Consider the following 21759-nt stretch of genomic DNA (forward strand, 5'->3'; position numbering starts at 1 on the left):
AACGCCAAGCTGGCCTGCCCTAGCTGGTGTTTCTTCCAATCCAACCCCATCTTCCTCAGAGTCAAAAGGAATTCGCCCAAGTTTTTGTACTTTTGACGCCTCCGTGCCTGTTCTCCATATCCGTACTTCTATTTTCTATTTCTGTTGGCGTTTCCATCGATTTTGGTGGCGAGGGTAGGGGTGACCATGATCGGGCTAATCCTGTGCCTTCAGGACGCCATTTTGAAACTAGCGCCTGGACATATTCAAGTTTGTTTTTCACTTTAATGTATATGTGGGTGTGTCTACTTAGTTCAGGCGTGCCTCCACAGCACTTTCGGGGTAACAGGGCTTTCGGTGGGTCGGCCAGCCTCCTCATCTGGGGGCGGCGCTTGTGGGAGGGTGGGATGACCGCCTTCACGCGCCCCCTGCGTACCCTCGGCCTGCGCAGTCATGCTCCGAGAGCCTCCCACCCACCCCCACCCCCACCCCCGCCCCCGCCCCCGCCCCCGCTGCGGGGGGGGGGGGGGGGCAGCGCGGCCGCCCATTGGCTGAGGCGTCTCTCCGACGAGCCCCGGGCACCTTGCGCAGGAGCCACCTCCCGGTGCCCCGCTGGCCACGCCTCAGTCCTCCGGCGCCCCTCGGCCTCGCCACCCGCCTCTGACTCTCTGCCCGGTCTGCTGCCGCTCCCTCTGCCCAGTCCGGCCGGGCAGCGGGCACGAGCAGACCCAACAGCAGCTCCGAGGGCGGTGCCCGAAGCCAGCCTCTGCTTCATCCTCGAGCCCATCGGAGGGAACACTGGCTGTCGCCATCATGGTGAGTGGAGGAGGCCCAAGGGAGCTCCTTGGGGTGGCCAGGACGCTGAAGGGGGCGTGGGGTGGGACCCAGAGCGGGGCTGCTGGGCTTGACTGTCCTGGGGACCCAGTCTGAGGGCGGACTAGGCGGTCTGGCGCGGCCTCCGCGGCACCGAGGGCGGGCGGAGGGGATGAGGCCGGGCTGTCGGAGCGCTGGGGCCCGCTGCCCAGCACGTGCAAGGCCTGTGGCCTTCGGGCGGCAGCTGCCGGGGTATGGAGGGGCGCCTGGCAGTCCGCCGGCCATACTCCGAGCGGGGCCCGCGCTCCCACGCCACCCTAGAAGTCTCGTTTCCCGCGCTTACCGAGGCAGACGGGCGGCCTGGCCTCCGCGAGATGGCGTCGGGCCTGGCGAGGCGCACGCGGGCGGGACGCCAGGGGGCGGGGGGCACCGAGAGGCCTCTGGAGGCGGGGGCCCCACGGGCCGGAGCGAGGCTGGGGCCGGGGTCTGGGGGCCTGTGGGAGTGTGTCCATGCGGGAGGTTGCGGGCGCCGGCAAGCCCGAGCCCCTGGGGTGACCTCGTGCGTGTGCGGTGGCAGCCGCTGCAGCGACCTCAGGTAGGGACGCCATCATCTCCTCATGAGGTTGGCGCTGCCCTCGCCTCGGAGCGGTCGTGGAGTGGAAAGGTCGAGGAATTTTTAACTTGGGAAATACTTTCCATTAAACCAGAAACCTTCCAACAGAGCGTCCCTCAAGTATTAACGTGGTCTGTTGGGTGACATTTGTGAGCGTTTTGTTAAATGCATTAGAGTTGACTTACCACCTCAAGGGGCAACTCTTGAGAACACTTTTAACCAATTATCAAGCCTCGGATGATGTCCATAGCATCAAATACTGTAGTGTAGTATCGTCTGTAGTGTAACATACACTAGTATACACTATTTTTAGAAGTAAAGGGAGAAATTTCATATACAATTTATTAGTACTCACAAAGTTTAAAAGTTTACAAGTGTATGCAACTGTTTGTAATAATCGTGTCTTGTACTTATCCACATCAGTAATTACTTAATAAGCTGAGTTACTGTGAATGTTTACAGTTTTGTCCTCTTTTTTTAAGAGGGCGAGGGAAGAAATGCATATGTTTTTTGATTTTTTACTTATATAAAAGTAGCATATTAACTCATTAGAAAGTAATCAGTGTAAGGAAGTAGAGGTCCATCTTAAACTAGGTATGTAAACCACTCTGAAGCTTTGATGTATGTCCTTCAAGATTGCTTTCCTGTATGGATAGCAAATAGGTATATTTTATAAAAATTGTACAGTACTTTGTAATATTATATTACAACCTGTATCTTTCACTTAATATAGTGGGCCTTATTCCAAAGAGAAATTTAAAATAATTTTGAATATATAATTGCTTACTTTACCAAAAATTGTATACATAAATATTACCATTACTTATTTTACTTAATTCCTTTATAATGAATAATTTGTGTACATTAAAACAATACAGTAATGGGTATCTTTGTGAAAATGTTTTGGCCTGTTTATTCTATTAATAGCTTGAAATAAATTGCCAGGAGTAGAGTCACTGGTTGAAAGCGTTATGACCATATTTTAACAGTTTTGAACTATGATAATTTTTTCCTAGTAACTCTTGGTAAAGGATATACTAGTATATATTCCCACTGATGGTGTGTAATATGACCCGCTTTCCATGCACTTCCCAGTAAAAGGTAGTATATGTTTTAAAGTTGCCAGTCTAATTGGAAAATATTCCACTTGTGTTGATGTACTTTTTTTTTATCATTAGTGAAGTTAAAGTTTGTCATTAACGTTTTCCATTTTTCTTTTTTCCATTCTTGATCCACCTTTCTATTTGTATTTGTCTTTTCATGGTGATTTATAAGAACTCTATATTAATGTTTACATGTCATATATAATGAAAAAAATTTATAGTGATGATAAGGAGAGACCCTTATTTCTAGTTTCAGCATAAATTACTGTCATGTTTTACTTTGAACTTAATGATAATCTAGAATTAGACTGATAGAAAATAAGATTCTTTCATTTTACTTGAGTTTTTTTTTTTAATTAAGAAATACTGTATTTTATCAAATGATTTTTCTGTGGTGAATTACAGTAACAGATTTCCTAATGACCATACTTGAATTTACAATAAACTGTTCTTAATTGTATATTTTTTTGTATGCTGCTAGACTTTCCCATCTCTGTGTTGGGTGCAGGAGTGGACCATCTTAACCAGGTTTTGGGATAGTAGTCATATCCCATTTTTTCAAGACTAATGTGTATTTTTTGTATTCTTGCGTTTTCCTTGCTTAGTTTTCCCAGGATTGTATGTTTATTGTTTGGATTCCACCCCCCTCCCCTGAGAGTTTACTCTTGAATTTACTTAAAAGGCTTTATTCTGATTTTCATGTACAGTATCCTTAATAGAATTTCCTTTTCTCTTTAATAACTACTTCCTTCTGTGATGTAACACTGATGACTGCAAATTAGAGACTGTTAGTTTGACCTAGTCAGTATACATAGATTTCAGTTTGCTTGCATGTAGACATTAATAGTTGAATGAAATGTTGTCAAAGAGCTGACATCCCAGATGCTTTAGTGATGATAAGTTTTATTTCCAGCTTTTAGTTATCTTTGTCACTTGCTCATTCAAATATAAAAGGGACTCCATTACTGAAAATAGTAGTGATGAGAATTGTGTATATAATGGCCTCCAAGTTCACCCCTACTTAATATTCCAGAATTACTCATTTTAGAACCCATCAACTCAGGTGAAGGTGTAATTAAGAAAAATAATTACTTCTGTCATCTAATTTACATGTAATTTATTTTCTGCATGCTATTGATTAGTTATGATTAATTCTTTAACACCAAACTTTTAGCTTTAAACTAAAATAGCATCACTAGCTCAGTGGACATGAGTTTGAGCAAAATTCAGGAGATAGTGAAGGACACGGAAGCTGGGCGTACTGCAGTCCATGGAGTAGCAAATAATCAGACACAACTTAGCAGCTGAACAAAAACAAGAATTCATTTGTAGAGTATTTTTGGCAATAGTTTAAAAGTAATGAAAGATTATCTATTGGTTGTGGATTTGTATGCATAAATTGTGCTGATAATGCTAAGTTGCTTTAGTTGTGTCCAACTCTTTGTGACCCAATGGACTGTAGCCTGCCAGGCTCCTCTGTCCATGGGATTCTCCAGGCAAGAATACTGGAATAGGTTGCCATGCCCTACTCCAGGGGATCTTCCCCACCCAGGAATCAAACCCACGTCTCCTGCAGGTGGATTCTTTACCCACTGAGCCATCTAGGAAGCTCATATATAAGTTAATAATTGTATAGAAATACACACACAGGCAAAGTTTTAAAATCCCTGTTGTTTAGGCCTCTTAAAAGGAGTATGTTCCTTAGTTTAGCTTTTAGCACCATCTGCTGGCTAATAAGATGGACAGAATGGTGCCTTCTTTAAGACCTGACCATAGTGAAATGATTAGATGAATTTTATACTTAATATCTCAATTTGTACAACCCAAAGGATACTGTCTATAGCATCTAATGGATTTTTCTTTTTCTCAGATTACTGTTGTCTCAAATATCCATTTTACTTTGTAAACAGAACATGAGATTTAGAACTTTACTCTTCAATTCTGGCAACAACATCACCGGGTTTTTCAACTGTCAGTTCAGTTCAGTCACTCAGTCGTGTCCGACTCTTTGCGACCCCGTGAATCGCAGCACGACAGGCCTCCTTGTCCAACACCAACTCCCAGAGTCTGCTCAGACCCATGTCCATCGAGTCAATGATGCCATCCAACCATCTCATCCTCTGTCATCCCCTTCTCCTCCTGCCCCCAATCCCTCCCAGCATCAGGGTCTTTCCCAATGAGTCAACTCTTCACATGAGGTGGCCAAAGTATTGGAGTTTCAGCTTCAGCATCCGTCCTTCTAATGAACACCCAGGACTGACCTCCTTTAGGATGGACTGGTTGGATCTCCTTGCAGTCTAAGGGTCTCTCAAGAGTCTTCTCCAACACCACAGTTCAAAAGCATCAATTCTTCGGCACTCAGCCTTCTTTATGGTCCAGCTCTCACATCCGTACGTGATTACTGGAAAAACCATAGCTTTGACTATATAGACCTTTGTTGGTAAAGTGATGCCTCTCCTTTTTAATATATTGGCTAGGTTTGTCATAGCTTTTCTTTGAAGGAGCAGGCTACCTTTAACTTCATGGCTGCAGTTACTGTCCAGAGTGATTCTGGAGCTCAAGAAAATAAAGCCTGTCACTGTTTCCATTTTCCCCCATCTGTTTGCCATGAAGTGATGGGACCAGATGCCATGATCTTAATTTTTTGAATGCTGAGTTTTAAGCCAACTTTTTCACTCTCCCCTTTCACCGTCATCAAGAAACTCTTTAGTTCCTCTTCATTTTCTGCCATTAGGGTGGTGTCATCTGTGTATCTGAGGGTGATATTTCTCCCAGCAGTCTTAATTGCAGTTTGTGATTCATCCATCCCGGCATAAGGAAATGGCAACCCACTCCAGTATTCTTAACTGGAAAATCCCATGGACAGAGGAGCCTGGAGGCTATAGTCAGTCCGTGGGGTCGCAAAGAGTTGGACACGACTGAGCGACTTCACTTTCACTTCAGAGTGAAACTTATAGAAGTTTAACTTATAGAAGTTAAATAATCAGGGTTACAATATACAGCCTTGCCATACTCCTTTCCCAAATTTGAACCAGTCTGTTGTTCCATGTCCGGTTCTAACTGTTGCATCTTGACCTGCATACAGGTTTCTCAGGAGGCGGGTAAGGTGGTCTGGTATTCCTATCTTTTGAAGAATTTTCCGGTTTGTTGTGATTCACACAGTCAAAGTCTTTAGCATAGTTAATGAATCAGAAGTAGTTGTTTTTCTGGAATTCTCTTGCTTTCTCTATGATCCGAAAGATGTTAGCAGTTTGATCTCTGGTGCCTCTGCCTTTTCTAAATCCAGCTTAAACATCTGGAAGTTCACGGTTCATGTTTTGTTGAAATCTAGCCTGAAGGATTTTTAACATAATCTTCCTTATGTGAAACAAGCACAATTGTATGTTGGTTTGAACATTCTTTGGCATTATTCATCTTTGGGATTGTAATGAAAACTGACCTTTTCCAGTGCTGTGGCCACTTCTGAGTTTTCCAGATTTGCTGGCCTACTGAGTGCAGCACTTTAACAGCATCATCTCATATGATTTGAAATAGCTCAGCTGGAATACCACCACCTCCACTAGCTTTGTTTGTAGTAATGCGTCCTAAAGCCCACCTGACTTTACACTCCAGGATGTCTGGCTCTAGGTTAGTGACCACACCATTGTGGTTCTCCAGGTCATTAAGACTTTTTTGTACAGTTCTTCTGTGTATTCTTGCCACCTCTTCTGAATCAGTTCTGCTTCTGTTAGGTCCTTACTTACTGTTTTTGCCCTTTATTGTGCCCATCTTTGCATGAAATGTTCCCTTGGTATTTCCGGTTTTCTTGAAGAGATCTCTAGTCTTTGCCATTCTGTTGTTTTCCTCTACCAGGTACACCCCTCAGTTGAGAAAACCAAAAAGTGCCCCAGGGGCACAAAATCTTCCCCAGGTTGAGAATCAATGTATTATCATAACCCTTTTTACTCCAGCAGTTTCCTGGGCAAATACTATACCTCTCAACTGAAATACATCTATCCATTGTGGTTTATCCATAAAGTTTATCAAATAAAAAGATATTGAAAATTCATCCACAAATGAAGGGGAAATTGAAGAGAAAGTCTTTAAGAATTTTAGAACTGCCTTGGGTGTTTGAATGTGAGTTAATTGAAAGAGATTAGTAAATTTTCTATCATGGAAAAAAATCTAGTCAAATTTCTCTATAGTTCAAGGTATATGACTTAACGTAACATAGTCCCATTTAGAAAAAAGTTATAAAACATTTTAAAATGGAAAAGCTTTAAAATAGTTTTTATTCTCTCTGACTTCATTGTCATGAAACATCACTGTAACATAGTTAAAGGAAAGAGTTAGGAGATATTCAGATAGGAACACAAAGTATGTTAGAACATTAGTATGAGCATGAATTAATAGAGAAAAGCCCAAATACTCCAGTTTGGTAATTCAGCAATTTTTATTTCATCTCTATAGCAGTTTGTAGAAATCTTAAATTTATCATAATTTTTGGCATCTAACAAAATAGGAACTCTTAATTTCCATTATTTTAATTTCAATAACATTCTGCTAATACTTTGAAAAATATCTATCAGTTTCTTTTGTCCTTGTTCCTGTTTTCCTTCATAAGCTAAGGTATAATAGCTTCATCTTTATTTTGCATTCTTTTGTACTTAACTGTTATTGTTGTTCAGTCACTCAGTCCTGTCTGACTCTCTGTGACCACACGGACTGCAGCATGCCAGGGTTCCCTGTCCTTTACTGTCTCCCTGAGTTTGCTTAAACTCATGTCCATTGAATCAGTGATGCCATCCAACTATCTCATCCTCTGCCACGCTCTTATCCTTTTGCCTTCAGTGTTTCCCAGGGTCAGGGTTTTTCCAGTGAGTTGGCTCTTCACATGAGGTGACCAGGGTTTTGTAGCTTCAGCCTCAGTCTTTCCAATGAATACCAGGGTTGGTTTTCTTTAAGATTTGGTTGGTTTTCTTTCCAATGAATACCAGGGTTGGTTTTCTTTAAGATTGACTGGTTGGATCTCCTTGATGTCCAAGGGACTCGCAAGAGTCTTCTCCAGCACCACCTCTCAGAAGCATCAATTCTTCGGCGCTCAGTGTTCTTTATGGTCCAACTCTAACATCCATTCATAACTATTGGAAAAACCACAGCAGTGGACCTTTGTCAGCAAAGTGATGTGTCTGCTTTTTAATACACTGTCTAGGTTTGTCATAGCTTTTCTTCCAAGGAGCAAGCGTCTTTTAACTTCATGGCTACAGTCACCATCCACAGTGATTTTGGAGCCCAAGAAAATAAAGTCTGTCGCTGTTTCCATTTTTCCCTGTCTGTTTGCCATTAAGTGATGGGATCAGATGCCAGGGTCTTAGTTTTTTGAATGTTGAGTTTCAAGCTAGCTTTTTCGCTCTCCTCTTTCACCTTCATCAAGAGGCTCTTTAGTTCCTCTTCACTTTCTTCCGTTAGGGTGGTGTCATGTGCATATCTGAGGCTGGTGATATTTCTCCCAACAGTCTTTGATTCCAGCTTGTGATTCATCCAGCCCAGCATTTTGCATGATGTACTCTGCGTAGAAGTTAAACGGGCAGGGTGACAATATGCAGCCTTAAAAACAAATTATATTTCATAGCATCTATCATTTTAGCCTGCGAATCTAGTGATGACATCTGCTTTTCAAATTACAGTCTGCTGCAAATCCTGAGACTCCAAACTCAACCATCTCCAGAGAGGCCAGCACCCAGTCTTCTTCAGCTACCACCAGCCAAGGCTATGTTTTACCAGAAGGCAAAATCATGCCGAACACTGTTTTTGTTGGTGGAATTGATGTTAGGGTAATGTATTCATGTTTTCATTTATTGAAAGTATTTTGTGAATAGTGGAATTTGGGTACTGTTGCAAACATAAGACTTTTTTTTTTTTAAGTACTTCATGCAGGTTTGGAATTGTTTTTATGTGTAACCTTTAGGGGCTAAAAATATCTTTGATATAGATACGTAGTTTGGGGATACTTGGAGGAGATATTTCCACATCACCAAATCTTCTTTATGGTATAATTGAAATTTTTTAATGTTGAATTTTTACTTTTAAAAATCAAATTCTTCTGCATAGATGGATGAAACAGAAATTAGAAGTTTCTTTGCTAGATATGGTTCAGTAAAAGAAGTGAAGATAATCACGGATCGAACTGGTGTGTCCAAAGGGTGAGTAAAACATATGTTCAATATAAATTATAATAAATACCTGAACTATAGCATGTATAGAATTTCAGAAAAGAAAAATTGAAAACTGGTATTCTAACATTTGTGTAAATGAAATTTATTACTTTGTAACTTCTTTCATGTAGAGGATAAGTTTTGCTGACAGCTCTTTTATTTAATCATTTGCCTAGTGTTTGTATTTAAATATTTCTTGTCTTCATTTCACATAAGAGGATTAGTCAGTTTTATCAAAGAATTTTTTTCTTTGTACGTTTCACAGTATCTTAAATTTTAATGATTTTGCCATAGATAATAAGTTAAACTCAGATTCATAGGTATGAATTTTTTTTGTTAAGTTCCTACACTGCCTTAATCTTTGTGAATTCTGACACAGATCTGTAGATCAGGGTAGGAAAGTAAAACAGTAGTATTTATAGAGAATCTATCATGTACATCTTAGTTATTTATCTCAGTATATTTTTTATCCTTTTTCATTATTTAGTCAGTTATAGAACACTAGTTTTAAAGTATGTACTGATACGGTGGTGATTTTATACTTCATCTATCTGACTTTCTAGCTATGGATTTGTTTCATTTTATAATGACGTGGATGTGCAGAAGATAGTAGAAGTAAGTAATCATCTTTTGGAAAAAATGTCTATTACGTTATGGATGTGGTGTTTAGTATTGTTTGCGTCCTGAATATATATTCATTCTTTTATAAGATATAGAAATAAATATATTTCCTGTTTGAAATTCAGGCTTGGAATAATTTATATAACTTATCAGAACCTCTGTATTTTTGATTGAGCATCCAGCTTCATGAACTAGAGATAGGAAAGATTAGAGACAGAATAAAGGTTTTTTTTTTTTTTAATCAAATTTCATAACTTCTCAAAATTTGATTAGAGTGAAGGTAAGTAAGGTGGTTTCATGCTGATAAGTTTTGATTTGGTATATTCTTACCACTGATCTTATCTGATAGTAGTAACTTTAGAGAACTTGGGTATTTATCAAAGTCTTGGAAGTAAAGACTTGGACATTAATTCTAGTTTTGATACTGTTTTATTTTCAGTCACAGATAAATTTCCATGGTAAAAAGCTGAAACTGGGCCCTGCAATCAGGAAACAAAATTTATGTGAGTAAAGAAAGGAATTGTTCTTGTTGACACATGTATGGCTTTTCAGAGAACTGAAAATAGGCTTTGTTTTCTTTTTACTCTTTAAAAAGGTGCTTATCATATGCAGCCACGTCCTTTGGTTTTTAATCCTCCTCCTCCACCACAGTTTCAGAGTGTCTGGAGTAATCCAAACACTGAAACTTACATGCAGCCTCCGACCATGATGAATCCTATAACTCAGTATGTTCAGGTAAGAAGTACTGCGTTCCTTTTTTATTTTTCTTGGTGTGTGTGTAATATTAGAGATCTTACTATTGATGGGAGCACCTTAAAAGTTAAGCCAGTCTTAGTTCTTACCCTCTGTGGAATCATGTCAACAATTTCCATTATAGGTGACAATCCTAGCGCTGTTTGAATACTTTTGAATGATGGGACATCTTGTGAGAAATGTCATTCTTGGTGTTGCTTGTTCTTGTTATTGTTCAGTTGCTAAGTCCTGTCCAACTCTTTGCAACCCCATGGACTGCAGGATGCCAGGCTTCCCTGTCCTTCAGTATCTCCTGGAGTTTTCTCAAACACACATCCATTACTTCAGTGTACCATCCAACCATTTCATTCTCTGTTGTCCCCTTCTCCTCCCATCCTCAATCTTTCCCAGCATCAGGGTCTTTTCCAGTGAGTTGGCTCTTTGCATCAGGTGGTCATATTGGAGCTTCTGCTTCAATATCAGTCCTTCAATGAATAATCAGGGTTGATTTCCTTTAGGATTGACTGGTTTGATGTCTTTACTGTCCAGGAGACTCTCAAGAGTCTTCTCCAGCACCACAGTTCAAAAGCATCAGTTCTTAAGTGCTCACACTTTATGGTCCAACTCTCACATCCATACATGACTACTGGAAAAACCATAGCTTTGATTATACAGACCTTTGTCAGCAAAGTGATGTCTCCGCTTTTTAATATGCTGTCTAAGTTTGTCATAATTTTTCTTCCAAGGAGCAAGCATCTTTTAATGTCATGGCTGCATTCACCGTCCACAGTGATTTTGGAGCCCAAGAAAATAAAGTCTACCACTGTTTCCATTTTCTTCTATTTGCCTTTAAGTGATGGGAGCAGATGCCAGGATCTTAGTTTTTTGAATGTTGAGTTCTAAGCCAGTTTTTCCACTTGCCTCTTTCACCTTCATCAGGGGGCTTTTTAGTTCTTTGCTTTCTGCCAGTAAGATGGTATCATCTGCATATCTGAGGTTGGTGATAATTCTTCCAGCAATCTTCATTCCAGCTTGTGATTCATCCAGCCCAGCATTTAGGATGATGTACTCTGCATAGAAGTTTATTTATCAGGGTTACCATGTACAGCCTTACAGTACTCCTTTCTCAATTTTGAACTAGTCCATTGTTCTTTGTCTGGTTCTAACTGTTGCTTCCTGAGCTGCATACAGGTTTCTCAGGAGGCAGGTAAGGTGGTCTAGCATTCCCATGTTTTGAAGAATTTTGCATAATTTTTTGTGATCCATACTTTCAAAGGCTTTAGTGTAGTCAATGAAGCAGAAGTAGTTGTTTTTCTTGGAATTCTCTTGCTTTCTCTATGATCCAAAAGATGTTAGCAATTTGACCTCTGGTTCCTCTGCCTTTTCTAAATCCAGCTTGTACATCTGGAATTTCTTGGTTTACATGCTGTTGAACCCTAACTTGAAGGATTTTGAGCATTATCTTGCTAGCATGTGAAACAAGCTCAATTGTATGGTAATTCAAACATTCCTTGGCATTGCCCTTCTTTGGGATTGAAATGGAAACTAACCTTTTTCAGTCCTGTGGCCACTGCTGAGCTTTCCAAATTTTCTGGTATACTGAGTGCAACACTTTAACAGCATCATCTTTTAGGATTTGAAATAGCCCAGCTGGAAATTCATCACCTCCACTAGCTTTGTTTGTAGTGATGCTTCCTAAGGCCCACTTGACTTCACACTCCAGGATGTCTGGCTCTAGGTGAGTGACCACATCCTCGTGGTTATCTGGTTCATTAAGACCTTTGTTGTACAGTTCTTCTGTGTATTCTTGCCACCCCTTCTGAATCTCTTCTACTTCTGGTAAGTCCTTGGCGTTTCTGTCCTTTATTTTGCCCATCTTTGCATGAAATGTTCCCTTGGTGTTACTTAAAGCTTGAATCTGCTTCTATATAGTTCGTAAGTCTTTATCTGAGAACTGATCACTGTGGCCACATAGAATATATCTCTTCTCTATTTTTCCCCCAAATAATTCCTAAAATGCTTAAAGACAGTTTTCTTCATGTGTTTACCTGGTTTATTCTTTCCTAGAGTCAACTAGTCTTTATTTGTAATGATTTCCAGGTGCCTCTTCATACAGATTGTTGATTTCTAGATGTATTATGGTTCTAACATGGATAAATTTCTGATGATTTAATTATATTTGTAAGTTCTATGAGTTTCTGGCATATAATTTGTCTTGTCTTGATTTGATATTTGAAGTGAAATTTGGAGTACATGTCTCCTATTGATAATAAATAACATTTATTTTATTCCTCCCTCGGTTTACCTTCTTCAGTTCAAAAGACATTTTATTCTTAGGGAAAGAAAATAATAGTGAAAAGGCTCTGCAGTGTCTCTCATTTGTTTGCATTTTTCATCTGCCTGAGGTATAGAATATATCTTTTCTTTTTTTTTTTTTTTTTTAATTTTTTTATTAGTTGGAGGCTAATTACTTCACAACATTTCAGTGCGTTTTGTCATACATTGATATGAATCAGCCATAGATTTACACTTATTCCCCATCCCGATCCCCCCTCCCACCTCCCTCTCCACCCGATTCCTCTGGGTCTTCCCAGTGTACCAGGCCCGAGCACTTGTCTCATGCATCCCACCTGGGCTGGTGATCTGTTTCACCATAGATAGTATACATGCTGTTCTTTTGAAACATCCCACCCTCACCTTCTCCCACAGAGTTCAAAAGTCTGTTCTGTATTTCTGTGTCTCTTTTTCTGTTTTGCATATAGGGTTATCGTTACCATCTTTCTAAATTCCATATATATGTGTTAGTATGCTGTAATGTTCTTTATCTTTCTGGCTTACTTCACTCTGTATAAGGGGCTCCAGTTTCATCCATCTTATTAGGACTGGTTCAAATGAATTCTTTTTAACGGCTGAGTAATATTCCATGGTGTATATCTTTTCTTAAAAAAAAAAACACACAGAAAAAAAGCCCTACTTGTTCATAAAATTTACCATGAGGTATTACTACCTATTATGGTATATTTTTGTATGGTACTACCTAGATATTTTCAGTCAGTAAATATTTATTGAAATATATAATACATTGTAGTATCTCTTTTCCAGTTTGGGGTTGTACATTGCCCTTAACTTTTAGAAGCAAAACACAGAAAGAGCCAGAATGTCTGTGGGGAGTTTTCCATGTTACCCCAAAATGCTGTCAAAGGAATACAAAACTGCCTAAAAATATTCTTACAAAAAAAGCACATGTATTAATATAATGCTAATATGGAAAACTATTCTAATAGAGCTTCATCATGATTAAGAAAGAACTTCTGGGTGGGAATAAATATACAAAAAAGATAAACGTGGGCTTGCAAAATTAGTCACTTCCTTTATTTATCTCTTCCTTCTCCCAGCCCAAAAGGCTAACATTTGACACAGAATACTTACTTCTTCATGAAAGCTGTCACTCAGATAGCATTTTGGATTGGATATAAAAAAATGAAGATTTCCTTATTTTCATGTTTTTATTGCATTGGGAATGATACTCTGTGATTTTTAAAAATGTACGTTATTCATTCATTCATTCTGTAAACTTTGTTTTCAGGCTTATCCTCCTTATCCAAGTTCACCAGTTCAGGTTATCACTGGATATCAGCTGCCTGTTTATAATTATCAGGTAATTTAATAGGGATCAAAATTATTTATTTTGGAATATTATTTAGGCCTTTATGTAAATTTTCCTAATAGTTTGTCATTTAAAGTAGTTGAGTGTGCCTAAAATTTAAGAAAAACAGAATTAGTCTAGAATTAGGGCTTCTCTATTATTTAGAATAAGAGAGTAATATTTTGACAGAAATGAGCTTGGCAAGCTTTCTCTTGTACTGTCTTAAACATTTTGGTGTCCTCTTCTGTATTTCAACTTGTAGTCTTCATCTTTGCTGTCTAATAGCTAAAACATACAGGCCGACTCTTAGGAGTCTTTATAGAGGCATAGATTGAGATAAAATGATTACTCAGTTCTTAGAACACTGAATTCCAGTTACGTTTGATAATGTTTATTTTAGCTGGCTACTAGAATTTCTGTCTGTAGATAGGACCATATCTGTGACACTGACTATGGTAATAATTTCAAAGAGCTACTGTCTCTTGAGTTTTCCTGAAAACCAACTCCAGAAAATTGAGAAAAAGATGGAGTTTATATATGAAAGTAACAATAAAATCATACATATCACAAAGTACTTTTCTCTTCCATTTTCTTTTGTTATAACAAGCTCAAGGAAGCCAGCACCGGCACCTCAGCATTGTCTATTTCAGGTCCTTGTGACAGTGTAAAGGAATGTTTATTTAAGTGTTATTTCCTTTTTTTTTTTTAAGATGCCACCACAGTGGCCTGCTGGGGAACAAAGGAGTTATGTTATTCCTCCGGTAAGGTGAAGTAGCCAAGCATGTACTTCCTATTCTGTATTTTAAAAGTATTTTACTGTTACATATTTTTAGACCTTTGTGATATCAAGTATGCCTAGAAATATTTTAAATGCCCTTTTACTTTATGTATTACATTTCTTTGTAACTCATGTGTGTGTGTGTGTATATCTATATCTATATCTATCTATCTATATATATATATATACTCCCATAGGAGAAACTATGCTTTTTGTTTCTCAGATTATTTTGTATGTACATAAGCAATGGCTGCCCTGCGTACAATGGTGCTCAGTTACTTACTGATAGAATATGTCACCAAGAAAGGTAGTACTAATAACCTGTGCTATTTCTAACTCCAAGGATTTATAATTAATATTGAATCTGCCTCGAGTTTTCTAGCCAAAAAAAAATCTGTTGAGAGAAGCAAAAATGTTTTCCTCTTAACACTGTTATATAAGAAAATGAATAAAACAAAAGAGGAAGCTACCTCTAAAATATCTGAGCCTTTGTTACCTTCTGTCTTTCATCAGGATTGGATATTTGAAGGACATAATATGAGCAAAAATTTTGAGGCACTGGGAAATTCTCTTTCCATTCCCATACTACATGTTAAAGTTCCTTAGAGAAATTCTCCTTCTGATTATGTTGACATTTCAAAATATAAGACTCCCATATTGCATTTCAACTATTTAGTTTAAAATAGTTTCTGAAATAATGTAATTGAACTTCAGAACAATGCACATTTAAACTTTCAGTACAAGCTCACTATTTTGAAGAGTATCTAATGTACGTCTCTTTAATTACACTTTTATCCTTTGCAATGTAGGCTTATACAACCATTAACTACCACTGTAATGAAGTTGATACAGGAGCTGAAGTTTTGCCAAGTGAATGCTCAGTTCATGAAGCTACTCCATCCTCTGGAAATGGCCCACAAAAGGCAAACATTGAATTTTGTTCATTAATGTTTATATTTCTATATGTGCTTTTTGCAAGTTTTAATAATAGCGCTTTGATAAACAGATATCTTTGCTCAGATTTAAATGTAATATAGAGCTTGAGTTATTGACTTAAAAGCCTCACAGTTTACATAAAAGTAAATGAAATTCTAGGTACCTGCAAACCAGTTACTGATTCAATTGTCCTTCCCTTTCTTCCATTTTCATTGGGTTTTTTTGGTTTGTTTTTTAACCATAGTTTAATAAATATTAACATGGTTTGACAGAGTCCAATGGGTAGTTAAGAATCCTACTCTTCAAAAGAGGGATTAGTATGACTTGTATCTGCCTGTCTTTTACCAATTTAAACATTTACTTAGATAAATAATAATATACAATTATTTATGGTACCTCACCATAACATATCTGGTGGCAGTTCTCAAAAGTGGTGGACTCATTAGTAATTGAAATACTTAAATAGAGGTATTTCTTTTTTATCATTTTAGAGCAAATCCCTGTAATAATAATACTCTCATCCTTGAATTTTATGTTTTTTGAATGGGTGAAGATGTGAAAAGTAATTGATCTGATTGGAATATGCATAACACTGAACAATTCCCATAACAGTAAACAGTTTCCATTGGAGTATGTGTACTTCCTTCATGTATTTCTCAATGGAAAATTTTTAAAATGACTGAGCTGTGCAGTGAAAATAATCCCAGATTTGTTATACAACTTAAAATTTGAAAAAGAAACACCAAAATAACTTGCAGTTATATTATCAGAGTTTAACCTGAATAAATGTTTCTTGAAATATTGAGACTATTTCCCATCTAACAGGAAAAATTAAAGAGACTTAAAAACAGCTATCTTAAAGCTTGACTAATTGAGCTTTCTAAACCAGTACTCTATCACTAAGTTTCTGAAATAATTCTTAAATTTGGTATAAAAGTTACATACTACATGACATGGTAAAAATTTAAAAATTGCAGAAGAATTCTTTAGAAATAAGTATATGTATTCATTCAGCTTTTCCAAAAGCTTGTTACCAGTGAGTAAAAGAGTGAATAGTCTACTGAAAACTTCTGTGTTTCAGAAATCTGTGGACAGAAGCATACAGACGGTGGTGTCTTGTCTGTTTAATCCAGAGAATAGACTGAGAAACTCCCTTGTCACTCAGGATGACTACTTCAAGGTATGAGAAGAATAATATGGAGGATAAAAAGCACACTTGTCACCCATATAGCATCTTTTTTTCCTGTGGTATACATATATATATACTGAGCTTACATAGAGCATATAATTGAACTCTTGGCTTTTGACTGTAACCCGAGAGTGAGTTTTAAGTAGCAGTGTATCTGCTTAAATCTTGCTTGGTATAGTGTAGGTTACCCGTAGGGAAGAAATCTTTAGCAGAAGCACATGATTTAGGGACTAAACAACAACAATAACACTGTAATTCAAAGGGTTCTTGAAAGAAAATATTGTCTTGACTAAATAGGAAAAGAAAATTTTAAATACAGAAAACAAAACTTAGAGTACGTGGATATTGGACTAAGAAGAAGAAAGAATTGAATACTCAGATGATGCACTTAAACCTTTGTGGAAGATGTAAGTGAAGTAGTAAAAAGAGCTGAGTAGAAAGAAACAAAAGTTGTTTCAGGGTTGCTAAAGTGGAGGAGAATGTGGGTGTTTGAATTTAAGAAAGTGTCTATAGTTTCTGATCCTAGTGCTATCATCTTGGACAAATAACTTAATTCTTACTAAGGCTCTAGTTTTTACAATTCTGAAATGAGGAGTCTCTAGGATCCCTTTAGTTCTCAGTCTCTGAATATGGAAAGAAACTTGTTACCTCACCAAAAGAAGAGTATTGTGCTTATTATTAGTAAAGGGAAGTTTTTTGTTGTTTTTTTACAGCAGTCTTACTGAGATACAATTTTCATGCCCCGCAATTCACCCATTTAAAGTGTACAAGTTAATGCTTCATAGGACATGCACAGAGTTGTACGGTCATAAGTACAGTAAATTTTAGAGTGTTTTAATCACCTCCAGAATAACGCTCCCTCCCCATTACTCACTCTCTATTCTCCCCAGGTCTCTAGCCTTAGGCCACCTCTCTTCTCTGTTTAAGAATTTGCTTGTTCTGAATGTTTCATGTCAATAGAGTCACAATACCTTTTGTGACTGACTTCCACCGACTGAAATATTTTTGAGGCTCATCAATATTACAGCATGTATTAGTTCTTCATTTTCTGTTTGTTTATGGATCTGCCAGTTTGTGTTTATCAATTCATCACTTACTTGATAGACATTTGAGTTGTTTTCCCCTTTGAGGCCCTGATGAGTAATGGTATGAACATTTGTGTACTAATTTTTGTGTCGACATACGTTTTTATTTCTCTTGGGTATATACCTAAGAATGAAATTGCTGAGTTAAATAGTAGCGGTGTTTAACTTTTCAAGGAGCTGCCAGAATTTTTCCAAAATGCAGCATTTTACATCCAAAGGGAAATTTTAAACCGTTGCTTTGTATCTTAAAACAGGGAAAGGAGAATAGCTTTTTTCCATCAATGAATGGAAATAGGATAAAACTTAAGTATTTTCAGAAGAAGTACTTAGGGCTTCCTTTAATACAAAAGACTAGAGCTGTAGCACAATTGAGTTCTTAGCCATCTTCTCAATAGGGAGTAGACTTAGTCATTTAAAGTTGACTTTTGTTTTCTTGTTTTTCACTGTACATAGATAGTAAATTTAAAAGGAAAGAATTGGGGGCTGTGTGACAGCTTACTTTGCCCAGGGTTCTGAAGGTTAAATAGGCAGTAATACCGGATTTGTTTGTAAAGCAGAAAATGTTTAACCAGCGAGTCTTTAAACTTGATTTTTTACCTGGTATTAAGCAAAAGTCTACCTTTGAACCTTCCAAAGTTTTCTGCTCCTCTGAGCTAAGAGTTAGAAGTTGTCTAACATCTAGACCTGTTTATTTTGATTAGCTAAATGTTGTTATTGTTGTTTTAATTGAATTTAAATGCACTAAGGCAGGATATGGAGAAGGAAATGGCAGCCCACTCCAGTTATTCTTGCCTGGCAAATCCAGTGGACACAGGAGCCAGGTGGGCTACAGTCCACGTCGTCGCAAAGAGTCGGACACAACTGAGCACTCACACAGCGCAGGATATACCCTCGTTCCATGATAAATCCCACTCTTAATTCCAGCCCCTTCATAATCTTTCATACCCTATCTGATTTTTTAAAATACTTGAATTTGTGACCACTTTTCTGGACTTTAATCTAAATAGGATATTACCCTGTTAACACGTTACATAATTTCCAGAAGCTACCCTTTATATGATAGCAGAATTTAATTCCTAGGAAAAGGGCACAATTAAGCTAAAAGCATAGAGGAGAAAATACTTTTATTATGTTATTACTGGTTCTCAGCTCCATGCCTCTTTGTAAGGCCTCATTTCTTCTATCTGCACATCTGCTGGCAACAAAGTGAAAGGAAATTTTTGCATATACTTTAATTTTTCTATTCATTTCCTTAAAAATTACATATCTTCTTTATAGCTTAAGGATATGCCTTTAAAGATGCCAAAACCTGTATCTTTTAACCTAAAAGCATAGGGTTTCAGATTGAAATGGAGTGCTGTTCTCAAGCCATCATTGAGAAGCCGTGATTTCTGTTAGATGTATTTTAGTAAAAATACGACTGTTGAAATTTCATGTTTTTCACCTGCTCTCTTTGGGACATCAGTGCAGAGTCATGAATTAATAAGAATCTGCATATTAGAAAACTGTGTTGATTTCTAAGTCCTCGTTTTCTGAGTCACCAAGCTTTGTTTTTTAACTGAATTGTTGAATAAAACTGATCATTGGTACATTTGTTATCTGAAAGTTCAGGAATGCTTTCACAGAAGGATCACTTTTCTCTCATTATTTATAGTTTTAAATATAAAAAATGCTTTCTTTAAGTAATTTTCAAGTCTCTTAGGTCATAATGGTAATAGGAATTTTCAGTGAAATTAAAATGGACTATTTCTGTCTTTTCTAGGATAAAAGAGTTCATCACTTTAGAAGAAGTCGGGCAGTGCTTAAGTCTGTTTGATCCTTTCTGCTAACTTTCTAGTCTCATAGGAAGTCACAGGTTTTGAATAGTAAGAGACTGAAAGTTTTCCACTATTATAGAAATTTAATTCTGAATTTTGATAAATCACACTCAGACTTTATATGTAGGTTATATTAGATTGCCTAGTTTTATTTTACGTTGAAAGCTTTTCATTAGACATTTACTTAGAAACTGGTTCTGTGTTGAATATATAGTTAAAAGTGAAAAAATAATTGAGACTGAAAATAACTTTAAGATATATCTGTAAGGATTTTTACTTGACATTTTAAGAGTTTAAAAACAAATGCTGATTTTTCAAAAAAAAAAATTGTTTTAGAAAACCTATTTTGAAAGGTCAGAATTTTGATGGTTTAAATACAAGCACTTCACTTCTCCAACAAGTACCTATGAACAGTACAATATCTGCAATATTGTGCTTTTATGATTTATCTAGAAATTTACCACAAAAGCAGAGTTTTTAAAACTGTATTTTTAATCAGTGAAACTCAATATATAGTTAGCTTTATTGAAGTTTTCCTTATCTAAACCCAGTAAAACAGATTCTATACAAACAGTCCAATCAGTGGGTCTTATATTTATTACTTCAAAATACTTTCTCTTTTATCTGGAATCCACACATAGAGATATCCGATTGGGATGGTAATTAGGATAACTAAAATTCTGGACCAATTTTTTTTAAAAAGAATCTAAAACAAACTTAACTTTTCTAGGTACATAAACTTCTTAGTTGAATTACCATTCTCCTTTTTTCTTTTACTTTTTTTCCCCTTGAAATGCTAAACTCAATGGCTGTATCTTAAATTGTGCAAAATATTGGTATTAAAGAAGGCTGAAACTTTATGTCACTTAAAAGTTAATCAGAGTATCTGAAAGGAATTGTTTTTATAAGAAACATTAAAATATTATTTGTTAAAGAACAGAAATATTTTTATTTTGTTTTTTAGCCTGTTATGTTTCTTTTTTTTTTTAAGTAAACTATGTCCAGGAGAGTCAGAGCAGTTTTGATGTTTCTAAACCACAAAAGATGTTTAGTAATAAGCATATCCCCAAAATACACTTGAGTTAGTTAACAATCCATTTTTAGATTAGGTAGGCTCCTCGTTAGACATTGCAAATCGTGACAGATAACCAGAGATCCAGAGCCCCTTTGCTGTACCCACGGTCTTGCCTTTCCAGTCTCCAGCGTTCTTGCAGGAGGTTTGCTCCTGGAACAGGTGATGTGAAGGAAAGAAGTAGTTGTATAAGCAGTGTGAGAGTTAAGCCTTGGAAAGGGTAGCAGTGGGATAATCCCTTTCTAAGGGAATCACTTGTAGCAGCATCATTTGACCTGCCATGGGTTTAGAGAAGCTTCCTGGCTTTTCTTTCTTGGGCCAGTCCCTTCATTAACACGTGGAAACTCCATATAGCCCTGTCCTAATGAAGCTTTCATGGGCCATGCCATCAGTGCCCATTGTCTTATCATTCCTAATATTTTTCATTCTGAATCTGAAGGGAAGAATCTTTTAAGGATACCCAAGAGGGCTTTCTTATGCCTCAGAATTTCAAAGTGCCCTGAAATTTGTTCTTTTTAAAGTTCTCTGTACTTTTTTGTGTGTGTGCTATAACATTCTTACATGTATTATTCTGTGATTAAATCTCCAGGTTACTATAAAAGATACCTAAATTCTAAAGAGCCAATTCTAATTATTCCAATATGACCTTATTCCCTTAAGAAAAAGGGAATAAACATTTTGTCTGCTATTTTGTTGGACTGAAGTATTTAAAAGAGTAAGGTAGAAAGTAGAGACAAAATCCTGAACCTTTCAAAATGGAGAATTAATTTTAAACTTAAAAATGTGTTCCTATTACCTATGCTGATACTATCTTTGCATAAATGAATAAATAGAAATAAAGAAACTTTTTTCCCAAAAGTGTTTTGACCTGCTTACTCATCTCATGTTATCTTTAAAAAATGGTGACAATTTGGGTGGGTAGTATGTGACAAGATTTAGTGAGATCCTTGAAATTCAGAAGTGTAAATATTGTTCAGTTTCTTAAATCTTTCCAAGTTTATAAAAGCACATTTTGGTACATTGTAGTTTTGTTGCTTTATCTTATGAAGCTGAGATATTTTTGTGAGGAAATAATTTCCTTTTTTGATTCTTTATTTGGTTCTAACGAAGCTAAATTAGTTTATAACATTTTGGGACCCTAAAACTAGACTGTGTATGTATCTTAAAACTGTTGTTTTAAA

At 37.2% G+C, this 21759-nt stretch overlaps 1 protein-coding gene across 1 annotated transcript; it reads left to right on the top strand.

Annotated features, from left to right (window-relative positions):
- The first annotated feature begins 586 nt into the window (after window positions 1–586).
- On the top strand, window positions 587–21422 carry DAZL (deleted in azoospermia like). The gene is made up of 11 exons (XM_043874539.1): window positions 587–795; window positions 8175–8321; window positions 8599–8690; window positions 9266–9317; window positions 9763–9826; window positions 9919–10058; window positions 13642–13713; window positions 14412–14462; window positions 15289–15402; window positions 16497–16595; window positions 19452–21422. The coding sequence occupies exons 1-11, from the start codon at window positions 793–795 to the stop codon at window positions 19503–19505; spliced, it is 888 nt and encodes a 295-aa protein (XP_043730474.1). The 5' UTR covers window positions 587–792; the 3' UTR covers window positions 19506–21422.
- The last annotated feature ends 337 nt before the right edge of the window (window positions 21423–21759 follow it).

This window comes from Cervus elaphus, chromosome 19 (genome assembly GCF_910594005.1).
Source record: "Cervus elaphus chromosome 19, mCerEla1.1, whole genome shotgun sequence".
In the NCBI taxonomy this organism is placed as follows: domain Eukaryota; kingdom Metazoa; phylum Chordata; class Mammalia; order Artiodactyla; family Cervidae; genus Cervus; species Cervus elaphus.